At 37.9% G+C, this 13,354-nt stretch overlaps 1 protein-coding gene across 1 annotated transcript; it reads left to right on the plus strand.

The window, feature by feature from the left end:
* Positions 1 to 10,613: 10,613 nt before the first annotated feature.
* On the plus strand, positions 10,614 to 12,815 carry LOC308395021 (uncharacterized protein; the record flags this gene model as incomplete). Its single annotated transcript, XM_080879676.1, has 8 exons — positions 10,614 to 10,720; positions 10,964 to 11,171; positions 11,287 to 11,398; positions 11,512 to 11,602; positions 12,209 to 12,296; positions 12,392 to 12,525; positions 12,667 to 12,748; positions 12,793 to 12,815. Exons 2-8 carry the CDS (start codon positions 11,078 to 11,080, stop codon positions 12,813 to 12,815), a joined length of 624 nt encoding a protein of 207 aa, XP_080735802.1. The 5' UTR covers positions 10,614 to 10,720; positions 10,964 to 11,077.
* Between the last annotated feature and the right edge of the window lie 539 nt (positions 12,816 to 13,354).

The raw sequence follows: 13,354 nt of genomic DNA on the forward strand, positions 1-13,354 counted from the left end.
AAAGGAACTTGGGATGTGTTAAACAACTTAATTAAACAAGGATCTTCTGGAACATCATATCCTGAATATTTTACTGATGCAAATGGTGAAAATCACAACATGAGTAATATTGTCGATGGGTTCAATAAATTCTTCATAAATGTTGGCCCTGAACTAGCAGCGGACATCCCGTGTCATAAAAATGAAAATATCAGTAATATAAAATCAAATCCCTTTTCACTGTTCCTCTCAGCTACAAATGAGCAAGAAGTAATAAATATCACATTAAAATGTAAAAGTAAGTCTTCAATGGATTATCATGACATAAATATGTCTGTAGTTAAACAGGTTATTCTGAATATTGCTAGTCCCTTAACATATATCTGTAATTTATCATTTCAGTCCGGTTGTTTTCCAAAAAAAATGAAAATTGCGAAAGTAATACCACTATATAAAAGTAATGACAAACACAGTTTTACCAATTATAGGCCTATTTCTCTACTGCCTCAATTCTCAAAAATTCTAGAAAAACTTTTTAATTCAAGATTAGAAAAATTCCTTGAAAAACATCAAATAATAAATGTTGGTCAGTATGGTTTCAGAACGCAAAGAACCACTTCAATGGCGATAATTGAGGCAGTAGAAGAAATTACTGATACACTGGATAAAAATAAATATGCAGTTGGTATTTTTGTTGACCTCAAAAAGGCCTTCGACACAATCAATCACTCAATTTTACTGGATAAATTGGAAAGATATGGTATTCGAGGGAAAGCTGGTAACTGGTTAAAAAGTTACCTAACAGGTCGGGAACAATATGTTAGCATAGGGCATTACCATTCATGTGGTGTTCCCCAAGGGTCAGTGTTGGGACCAAAACTTTTCAATGTATACATAAATTATATTTTTGATGTTTCTCAAGTACTTAAACTCATACTGTTCGCAGATGACACCAACATATTTTTCAGTAGCGATGATTATACTGATCTTGTAATGACTGTAAACAGGGAGCTAAAATTAATAAAAAAATGGATGGACATAAATAAATTATCATTAAATATAAATAAAACTAAAGCAATGTTTTTTGGTAATTTAAAATATAATATAGAATTACCAATTATCATTGAAGGTGTACCAATTGATAATGTGAGTGAAAACAAATTTTTGGGAGTTATAATTGATAACAAAATTTCATGGAAACCCCACGTCAGACACATAAAAACCAAAATTTCTAGAAGCCTCGCAGTTTTGAACAAAGTGAAACAATTCCTTGATAAAGATGCACTTCGTACTCTGTACTGTACCCTGGTTCTTCCATATCTTACATATTGTGTGGAAGTGTGGGGAAATACATATAAAAATACAACTAATCCATTAGTCACAGTACAGAAACGAGCACTGCGTATTATTCACAAGGCTGGTTATCTAGATCATACTCACAAATTCTTTCTTCAGGCAAAGTTACTTAAATTCCAGGATCTGGTTAATTACAATACATCCATAATTTTGTATAAAGCTTTTACTAAACTTTTACTGGCAAATTTACAAACTAGATTTGAAATTCGAGAAAAGGTTTATAATGTGAGAGGCTTTGGAGAATTCAAATTACCCAGAACTCGAACAACCCGTAAAGGCTTTTGTGTGTCTGTATGTGGTGTGAAAATCTGGAACAGTCTGAGTTTACAATTGAAACAATGCAAAAATATTCATAGATTTAAATTTCTCTACAAACAGTTGGTCTGGTCACAGTATACTCAATGATGGGTTTTAGTGTGCTCTGTAATGTCTGTCCTCTTACCATTGCTGGTATGGATTCCAAAATAAAAAATAAAAAATAAAGTGTGCGTATGTATGTACATATATGTACTTGTGTGTGTAGATATATATGTATGTATATGTATGTGTGTTTGTTACTTGTAGTTATTACTGCCTGTTACCTGTGGTAATGCAATTTATAATTTATATATTCTGTATTCAGTTATGAAGGCTCTAATTGTTGGTTGCGAGCTGCCGCTTAGATGCTTGTATCTGCCCGGGGCTGTTGATGGGTCTGTATGCAATGATGGGCGTAGCTGCGGGAAGTTTATTGTTTTTTTTTTGTTGATGAGTGAGTATAGGGGTGGGATTTAATAAGTTTTCTTCGTCCCACTCCTTTTTCAGGCAAGTTTTGTTTTTTGTTTTGTGTATTTTATGTTCAATATAGGTATTTGTTGTGCCTGAAAATGAATAAATAAATGAATGAATGAATGAATGAATGACTCAGAGGTCATCAGTAATTTTTATTTTGAGCCTGCACCTTATGATAGAACCTTTGTTTCACAGCCTGTAAATGTGGCTCATCTTGTGACAGGCAAATACTAGACATGTTTAGGACTGTTATTTCTCAACTACAATCCTCAGGAGTTCTGAAAGTACTGTGCAGTGTTTAGTTGGTTCATTGGAGGAAAGTGTTAATGACATACAAGTACATGCAAAACAATCTGTTGACAAAATGTTTGTCATCAAGAGAAACCTCGGAAAAGTTGAATGTTTTGATCAGCTTGAAAATCCATTCTCATGTCTTAACAGAATCTAAAAGGATGAGACATTTAGAGCAAAAATGGAAAATAGTTGAACCTGTAGAGCATGTTTTCCTGTGTGTGTTTTGATGTATTTAAAGCTGCTTGTGCATGCTCTAAGTAATTTGGAGACTGAAGAAATGATCAATGGTCACTTAAATGCATTTGTTATTGAGGATAAACTGGATGCTGTTGCAATGATCTGTGTAGATAATGTGGTGTATTATAGACCTTACAATGGGCAATTTTCAAATGACACTAATGACAAAATGTAGATTGTCCAATATTGTAGTTTTGTATATCTTTATGCGCTGTTTATTTGTGGTGTATCTGCTGTTTGAATACAGAGTATTTTGAACACTGTCCTGTTGTTTCTTTTAATGGGTAGAGTGCCTGTAGCTGTGAATACATTCTAATAAATTAATTAATACATTTTACTAAATTGTAGCAGTAGAGATATCAGAGATTAATGGGAGTTTATTGTAATCTGGCTAGTATTGATGATTTGACTGACACTAGTGTTAGTGTTAGACAATCAACACTATTCAGTGTTAAAATTTTAAACACCAGGGCTAGTGTAAAGTACTACCAACACTATTTGGTGTTAATTTTTAACACTTAACACCAGTGTAGAATATTGTTGACACTGGTCAGTGTTAGTCAGTATTAATCTTTAACTCTGTACAGTGTTAAAATAACACTAGGTCATTGTTAAAAATATGACACTTTGAAAAGTGTTAATTTAACACTCAAAAGAGTGGACACATATAGACACTTTTCTAGTGTTATATTTAACACTCACAGTGTCAATTTTACACTGGCGATTTTGCTGTGTAGAAAGCTAGCGGCTCTCCAACGGGAGAGTGAGAGACCAGTGTTGGACTGTTAGAACAGCTTTGAAATTCATATGAGTTGTTCGCACTAAAGTAAAAAGCACCATCACTTCATGCGGATACCCTCTCGGCGCCAGCTGCGGTTGCAAGGCTGGAGCCGAACAAAAAACTCCCTGATAACCACTGTGTTTAGTCTGTTCATTCCCATTCCATGCAAGGCCACCTGGGTTGGCTGAAAGACTGTTTACTTAGCCTAGCAGGGCGAAGGACACTGTCTCAGCTGAACTCTGGACACGCACACACATACATATACACTGATATGCACACACTCATCCCCCCTCCCTTTCCAAACGCCTTCGACGCTTATTCCCTTCCAATGCTGACGGTGGATCAAGGAGACCAGCGCACAGGCTGCAGGCCCGGATGTACTGTCTAAATCGGTTGTCTCTCACCCTTTACCCACCCCTGTTGCTTGTCATGTGTTTCTTTGGTGTATTTAGAGTTTTTTTCATGTGCTATGTGCAGAGGTGTTTTTTTCTGTTCTCAAACTGATCTCCCTGTTGGAGGGGGAGTTGTTTTTTTTTTTCGCCTTATCTTTCCTCATGTGGTGCATCTTCCATTGTTATACCTCTCTTCCCCATGTGATGTTTGTGTAATGTATGTATGGTCAGAAGGGTAAGTCGGCGCTGGCAAAGGTCGGCAGCCTTAACCCAATTTCCTTCGGGGTCAACCTTCAGGATCAATAAAGTTTTATTGAATTGAATTGAATTGAATTGAATTGAAATTGCCCTCCGATGAATGCATCAGAAAGCATTTTGGAGAGCAAATTCCGATGCGTTCACTGGAGTGTGAATGTAGATTAAGTTTGCACTTGTGTTTAGAAGTACTTGCATGAGTGAGTGTGAATGAGGCATGTTGTATACAGCGCTTTGAGTACTCTGGGAGAGTAGAATAGCGCTATATAATAATCAGTCCATTTACCATTACGTGAATTGTTTTTTTTCTTCTGTTTTTCACCATGTAATTCTATCATAAAGTATTGTTATTGTTAATTTATTTCAAACATGTAAACAATATACAGGTACATTTAGTAAAGAAAATAAGAGGGGGAAAATACTATACAAAAGTCAATACATTTCAATATTGCTACTGTTCAGATTCATTTACATGTTGAAAGGGAAGAAGTACACACTTATTTAATCCCACCCCTTTGCCAAAAGTTATCAGTTAATATTTAGTCAGCTTCCTTACTGATATAATCTGTAATAAAAATAGTGAACAGATTTCTGATATATACTATATACTATAATATCACATCATTATTTAAATAGAGACATTCACTTAATTTCAGTATTTAACCTTTCGTTATAGTTTGAGAAGATCATATTTTTATAACTCTTCCTGAACTGTTTTATGTTTGGACGTTGATTTAATTCCATATTCAAACTGTTCCACAGTTTCACTCCATGCACAGAAACACAAGAGCTTTTTCTTGTGGTACGTACCTTCCCTGTTTTAAAGTTACAAAAAACCCCTTAAATTATAACTTCCTTCTTTACAGAAAAACAAAAAACATTTTCTGAATATTACCTGGTTCAGACTGCAAAAATAGTGAGTTTGTGGGTTCCCTATAACCTGCATTGTGGATGATTCGAACTGCTTTTTTCTTCTTCTTTTTTTTTAAGAGTAAAAAGTGAATGTAATGTCATTTTAAAGTTGTTGCCCCAGACCTCTGCCCAATAGCTTAAGTATGGTGAAACCAGTGAACAGTATAGAACGTGAAATGATGTTCTGTCGAATACCTGCTTTGCCTTGTTTAGTACTGCAATGCTTCGTTATACTTTAGAGTGAATATATCTTACGTGAGCTCTCCAGTTAAGTTTTTCATCTGTCATTACCCCCACAAATTTATTTTCACTGACTCTTTCAATATCAACACCATTTATTTGAATCTTTGCATTTGTATTTAAACTACTATTTCCAAATAACATAAGTTTAGATTTATTCAAATTTAATGATAATTTATTTTTATCAAGCCAGAACTTCACTTTACTTATTTCATTAGTCATATCCCCCAATTAATTCTGCAGATCATCACCAGAGCAAAAAAAGTTTGTATCGTCAGCAAAGAGAACCATTTTTAATACTTTGGACACATTGGACAGATGTCGTTAATGTATAAGTTGAAGAATTTTGGACCCAAAACTGATCCTTGGGGTACACCACAAGCAATGTCCATACATAAAGAGCAACCACCATTTAATTTCACAAACTGCTTCCTGTCTATTAAAAACTCCGGACCCAATCTAAAACTACCCCTCTGACACCATAACGTTCCAGTTTTCTTATTAAAATATATCATGACCTATAGTGTCAAATGCCTTTGTCAAGTCTATGAATAACCCAGCCACATATTGCTTTTTGTCTATGGACTTTGTGATGTATTCTATTGAATCTAATAGTGCCAATGATGTTGATCTGAATCCGTACTGACTCTCGGTGAGTAGTTTATGTTTATCTATAAATTTTTCCAGTTGGTTGTTAAACAGTTTTTCAAGAATTTTTGAGAATTGAGGTAGTAAAGAGACTGTCTATCAGTGTATCCGGTTTTTCTGTGCTTCCCCAGGATCAGTGATTGTTCTTGCTAAATTTGGTCCAGCAGTTACAAAGAATTCATTGAGACTATTTGCCACAACATCCATATTGTATTCTTCATGGTCATTACAAATGAAATACTTGGGATAGTTCTTTTGTCCAGCCCCACGTTTTATAACACTGTTCAGTATTTCCCATCCATCCATCCATCCATCCATCCATCCATCCATCTTCATCCGCTTTATCCGGGGCCGGGTCGCGGGGGCAGCAGCCTAAGCAAAGAGGCCCAGACCTCCCTCTCCCCAGCCACCTCCTCCAGCTTATCCGGGGGAATACCAAGGCGTTCCCAGGCCAGCCGAGAGATATAATCTCTCCAGCGTGTCCTGAGTCTGCCCCGGGGCCTCCTCCCGGTGGGACATGCCTGGAACACCTCACCCAGGAGGCGCCCAGGGGGCATCCTTGTCAGATGCCCGAACCACCTCAGCTGGCTCCTTTCGATGTGGAGCAGCAGCTGCTCTACTCTGAGCCCCTCCCGGATGGCCGAACTTCTCACCCTATCTCTAAGGGAGAGGCCAGCCACCCTAGGGAGGAAGCTCATTTCTGCCTCTTGTATCCGCAGTCTCGTTCTTTCGGTCACTACCCACAGCTCGTGGCCATAGGTGAGGGTAGGGACGTAGATCGACCGGTAAATTGAGAGCTTCGCTTTTACACTCAGCTCCCTCTTCACCACGACGGACCGGTGCAGCGTCCGCATTACTGCAGCTGCAGCCCCAATCCGTCTGTCGATCTCCGGCTCCCTTCTCCCATCACTCGCGAACAAGACCCCGAGATACTTGAACTCCTCCACTTGGGGCAGGAACTCATCCCCGACCCGGAGTGGGCGCTCCACCCTTTTCCGGCTGAGAACCATGGCCTCAGATTTGGAGGTGCTGATCCTCATTCCCGCTGCTTCACACTCGGCTGCGAACCGTTCCAGTGCGAGCTGGAGGCCCTCACCTGATGAAGCCAACAGAACCACATCATCTGCAAAAATCAGAGATGAGATTCTGAGGCCAACAAAGAGAAAGCCCTCCGCCACTTGGCTGCGCCTAGAAATTCTGTCCATAAAAATTATGAACAGAACCGGAGACAAAGGGCAGCCCTGGCGGAGCCCATCACCCACCGGGAACGAGTCCGACTTATTGCCGGCAATGCGAACCAAGCTCTTGCAACGGTTGTATAGGGATCGAATGGCCCGTAGCAATGGGCCAGACACCCCATATTCCCGCAACACCTCCCACAGGACACCCCGAGGGACACGGTCGAAGGCCTTCTCCAAGTCCACAAAACACATGTAGACTGGTTGGGCAAACTCCCACGCACCCTCAAGTATCCTGGAGAGGATAAAGAGCTGGTCCAGTGTTCCGCGACCAGGACGAAAACCGCATTGTTCCTCCTGTATCCGAGGTTCGACTAACGGACGAACTCTCCTTTCCAGCACCCTGGCATAGACTTTCCCAGGGAGGCTGAGGAGTGTGATCCCCCTGTAGTTGGAACACACCCTCCGGTCCCCCTTCTTAAAGATGGGGACCACCACCCCGGTCTGCCAGTCCACAGGTACTGCCCCTGATCTCCACGCAACATTGCAGAGGCGTGTCAACCAGGACAGCCCTACAACGTCCAGAGCCTTCAGGAACTCGGGGCGGACCTCATCAACACCAGGGGCTCTGCCACCAAGGAGTTGTTTAACTGCCTCAGTGACCTCGCCCCCGGAAATTGGCGGGTCATTCCCCTCATCCCCAGACTCTGCTTCCTCCTCGGAAGACGTGTCAGTGGGATTAAGGAGGTCCTCGAAGTATTCCTTCCACCGCCTGACAATTATTTTATAACACTGTTCAGTATTTCCCATAATCTTTTAATATTATTTCTAGTTATATCTAATTGCTTCATATCCTTCATATCCTTTATCTATATCTAAGTATATTAGTTAACCTATTTTTATATCTTTTGTATCTGATTTCTGCATTTTTAGTTCTCTTTCTTAAGAAATGTCTGTATAGAGCATTTTTCTTTATACATGCATTTTTGCAGACATTTTGTTATCCATGGACAGTTCATATATTTATGTTTCCTACTATATTGCTTTATTGGACAGCTGGTATTGTACACTAATGTAAATATTCAAAGGAATTCATTATACGCACTATTAACGTCATGTTCCTGATATACTTCACCCCAGTTCTGTTTCAATAAATCTTTTTTAAATGCATTCTTTCTTCTGTTCTTACTCGCATGTACATTTTTTTTAAATTGTTCATTTTATTGATCTTGTAATTCCTATCATAGATTGTAAAAAAAATTGGAAGATGGTCACTTATGTCGTTAATCAGGAGTACACTTATTTTCAACTTCATTTGTAAAAATGTTGTCTATGAGAGTTGCACAATGTGATGTGATCCTGGTGGGTCTAGTAATTTTAGAGAATAGGTTTATAAAGTACATTGCGTTTATAAATTTGTCAGTGGTTTTATGTTTATTTGGGTTTAGCAAAGCAATATTGAGATCTCCACAAATGAGAACTTTTTTTGTGACCTATTTCAATAAATGTTTCTTCTATCCAGTCTTTAAATGTCTCAATACTACTACCTGGAGCTCTGTATATACAGCTAATTATTACATTTTTACTTTTCTTTACAAATTTCAACTGTAATGGTTTCCAGTACATTATCAATCACCATCGTCATCTTATCCACCACATTAAATTTCAAGGATTTGTCCACATACAAGGCCACTCCTCCTCCAGTAATTTAGTTGTCAGTGGTCTTTCATGCCAAGTAATTAGCATGACAAAATCAGTAAATATATCTATGTGGTAGTTTAATTTTGCTTGGTCATCTTAATGTTGGGCTCCTCCATTTGCATTAGGATCTTTCATATGAAGAATTCCAGTAAACAGTTATCAAATATGGGTTTCAGTCAGCAATCAATGTGGTTATTAAGAATTATTAGCATTAATGTTCAGTTCGGTGTGTTTAGTATAAAATGTTAACAGGGCTGAGACTAGCTTCTTTACCACCTGTTAGAAGATGTAGCCTCAGATCCTCCTCAAATACTAATGTGAAGAAAAAAAGATGAAAGGTGAAAAGGACCGATTATTCTGAATACCAAATGGCTGTTTTTAGAAACACACTCATTTTTGAGTTCGGATGTGGTTTGACATTTTGTGTGTATTTTTGCAGATTGTAGTCATTTTTTTGCAAAGAAAGAAAGAGAAGAGGTGGGTTTTTTTTGGTTTTTTTGCCCGTGTACTGAGTTAGGGGAAGTCCAAAAGTCAGAAGATAGAAGGTGCCTCACGCCTCTGTGAAAATGATGAGAGGGGCTAAAACATCGATATCAGAGGGGCAAAAAAAGAAGAAAAGTCATTATTCAAACTAATTATACTCCACTTAGAAAGTCTGTATTTTGTACAAATTGTCAAGTTTGTCAGTTTGCCTGACTCATCCAGACCTTTATGTCTTTAAGATATACTTATATTTGACTAAGTGAACAGTTTCATCTGTCCTATATCTAGATAAATATGGCTGGGCTCTGACATCGTAGTAATGCAGTGTTTTTAATAATTCTTAAACAGCACTTTGTTTAAGCAAAAACAAAGTGCTGTTGACTGCTGCACTTATTAGTCTGTAAAATTTCAGATCTGTGTCAGAGATTATCCCAAGGTTCCTAGCCTGTGTTTTAAGGAGTTATAAAACTCCCAGGTAATTCTTCAGCTTCTCAGTTAATAATTAATAGAGCTCTGTTTTAGCCTCCTTTAACTATAGTAAAATGCAGGCCATCCATTTTTCGACATGAATCCATATGAAATGGTGATTTCCAAAATTCAAAGTGTAAACCTAATGCATTGCAATTAAAAAGGATGATATGTTGGCAAATAGTTTGACCTAGAGGGGGCATGTACAAAGAAAAAAAGACAAGGTAGAACCCCGTGGAACTCCAGCAGTCATAATAGCTGATGTAGAAAAGTATTACCAGTGTTACCTGAAAAAGTCTAAGAGAAAGTTTAATTTAAGCCACTTAACATGAATCTGAATATGACTGGCTATATATAAATCACAACACCCAAATTATAACTTCTTTGACATGTTTTAGCCATCTGCTACAGATTATTGTTACTGCAGTTCGGCATTTATAGATCTGGTAGAACAAGTTATTGTTAAAATCAACTGTTTTAAATTGTGAAATAAATTTTAGCCAAAGATCATTTTCAGACTCTGGCCATATGTTTGAGATAAAGTCCGAATACCACATGTGATTATATAATGCGAATGAGAATCTAAACACATAGAGAACCTAAAACTTCAGCATGGTCCATTTAAACTTAACATGTTTGTACTGATCACGATAAAAAGAAAAGCTTGCTTGAAATTTTCTAGGTTAGCTTGCACATGGATGCAAAACACTAAATCTGAACAAACATTTAATTTTTCATCCTGTTTTTAATACAGTTTAAATGTCAGTGTGGTTCACATGCAAATGCAGCTACTGCTAATGCATTAATATAGATAACACGCTGTGTCTTTGTGTGTGTTGCTGTGCACGCTCAAAAATGGTACATCCTGGAGGAAATGACTTTGCCTTTTTTGTTGTTGTTTGTTTTTGGGAGGTTTTCGGGTGGTTCAGGTGATACGCAAAGACTTCACATGATGCTCTTTGACAGTATATCAGGTGGAATCAAATCAGCAGTTGAGAACAGATCAGTCGCAGGTCAACCAGCAGGTAAGTCACTGACTGAAGTCGTTGACTGTTTTCTTAGTCTGTGTAACAGAGGACAAAATGAGGCAGGATTTTCTGTTTTATCACCTGTTTATAGAACTTATTCTTGTTGTATTCATATTAATGTATTTCTATATGTGTTTGTGTGTGACTGCATGAACAAAAAAGAGTGAGGAATCAGAATCATCTGTATCTTATCAGCCCCATGATTTTTTACTTTATTCATGTACACATGAATCTGTGCAGGAGAACCAAGAAGCACTCAGTACTGAAGTGAGTACAATCCTTCAACTCTTTGAGTGACTAAACTTTGGAAACAAACCATCCCAGCGGTCTCTAAGAAAACTGACTACCTGAAGAATGGAGAGAAACAAGAAAACCGTTTATTCACTGTTTATTCTGCTGCTACTGCTACTGGTCTGCAAAAGTGAGGAGTGTCCCAGCCTTCCAAAGAGTTAGTCGTCTTCTCCCCCCCCCCTCTTGATTTATATCATATAACAAACTTTAAGATCTGTTGTTTGACATATTTACTCATTTTCATTTAATCTCTCCTGTTTTAATTCTCACAGATCTCACTTGCTACACTGACTACAATAGAAACATCACATGTTTGTGGAACAGCAGATACGTGTCTGATGACACTGCATGCACCATACATGCTCACTATAAATCTCGACGCCTGTAAGGACCTCGGTCACAAAGAGAAATCCTCAACACATAAATACTCACAATACATAAATCACACCTGTTATCATGTGCACCAAAAAGAGATTAATACTGTTTTTTTTTTTCAGTTCTTACAGCGCTTCCTGTCACCTAAAGCCTTTTGATGTCTCCAGACCAGCTCTAAAGAAGTGCTCCCTGATCTTTGAAATTGAATACACTGTGAGTGTGTGGAAAAATCAAATTGTTTTCAAGCCCCAGATATACAATCATATGTCCTATATGTCAGTTTGTAGTCTAAGTAGTGATCGATGTTGGATTAATTTTAAAAACTGGTTAGCCAAATTTATCAAGCACATACCACAGTTAACGAAAGAGAGAGGGGTCAGTGAGCAGGGATCTTTAAAAATTGTTTTTTGCCAGAATCATTCTCTTTGACTTTTCCATGTTCTGTATTTGAAGTGAAGTTTAAGGTAATTATAGCTTTTGTCCAGCTTCTTTTTAATGGCATGAAAGTGAAATTGCAATGAAATCTGAAAGTACAGAAAAATCCTTTTAAGTGAATCTATTATTTCTCATTTTCCGCTTCTGATATTTTAATTTCTATTTTACTAGACTTTTGCCTGTTGAACAGTTCAAACTGCACCGCTTTAGTCTTGTACTGAGTGATGATACATGTACTCGTTATCTGTCTAAAAGAAGCTTCATCTCTTCTCTCTTTATAGCTGCTCTCTGTTTATACCAACTCTGTTGTCTGATTGGCTATTTGTGACTCCAATCTTTGACTTTGGCAAACTTCAAATTTGATTTAAACATTTTTTTTTCCAGTTTCTGTCTTTCCATGAGTTGTCCCTTAATCTGAGCTGCAACCAAATGAAGCAGAGTTTAATCACTTCCTTCATGCCATCCTGTCACAGTGAGTGTAATCTACAGTATAAATACTGGCTCTTTGTGATTTACAGTGCGAGCTATTCATGGTGACCTAAAACAACTGTGTGTGTGATCTTGCAGTAAAGGTGAATCCTCCTGCAGAGCCAAAAGTCAACTTCACGTCTGTTTCCTGGTTGTCCCAAGTCCCCGAACATGAAAGGATCAGTTCATACAAAAGTAAAGTGCAGTGGAAGAAGCAGGATCAGTCATGGAGTGTAAGTTTAGATTTTGTGACACAATGTGAACAAGTTTAAGTGTAAAGTGATCTTAAAAGTGCACGTTTAAATGACAACCCTGTGGCTGTGTGAATCCAAGCAAGATTTATTCTCAACCCCGCACTGCTTTCTGTCTGTCAGGATCCCACTGTGCGCAAAACACGTGGCATTCAATGTGGGCAGGAGTGCAAGGCAGAGCTGAAGCCACATTTGCTGATCCAAGGCGAGAGGTATGAGGCACGCGTTCGTGTGCGGTCTATTTTTCAGCACCGCAAGGGAGCCTGGAGTGACTGGAGCCCCACTGCATCATGGGAGTCACCAGCAAGAAGAAAGAAAAAAACTTACCATGTGTAATTGCTATAAACTTTCACAGCACACATTGCAACCTGTACCCAGATATTTAAAATCACAGATGTACGGGATGTATATAAAACTTAGGTTTTTGGTAGCACTTAATAATAATGTCACAATGTTAAGAATTATTAATGTTTTAGTAAGGTATTAGCAAGTGTTTAATTCATACTAACAGTGAGTTACTATCAGTGATAGCTGTACATGGTGTAGTAGTAACAGATGTATAAATATATGTGTATTTAAAAATGACATACTGAGGAGGAGTAATTATATATAAAACATGGAGTACACACTGTTAGGTTCATTTTTGAGAGAGAGAAGACAAACATGCTCAAAGCGCGTTGTCTTAAATGTATTAAGCATTTGAAGGCTCAAGTTAAAAAACAGGATAAACAAATGTGTGTTGCTAATCATCAAGTGTTAGCCTTAAAGATAATAAATCCCATCAACACTTATTACCTCAATAATGCTTAAA

Source organism: Rhamphochromis sp. 'chilingali' (assembly GCF_963969265.1).
Source record: "Rhamphochromis sp. 'chilingali' genome assembly, chromosome: 4".
In the NCBI taxonomy this organism is placed as follows: Eukaryota; Metazoa; Chordata; class Actinopteri; order Cichliformes; family Cichlidae; genus Rhamphochromis; species Rhamphochromis sp. 'chilingali'.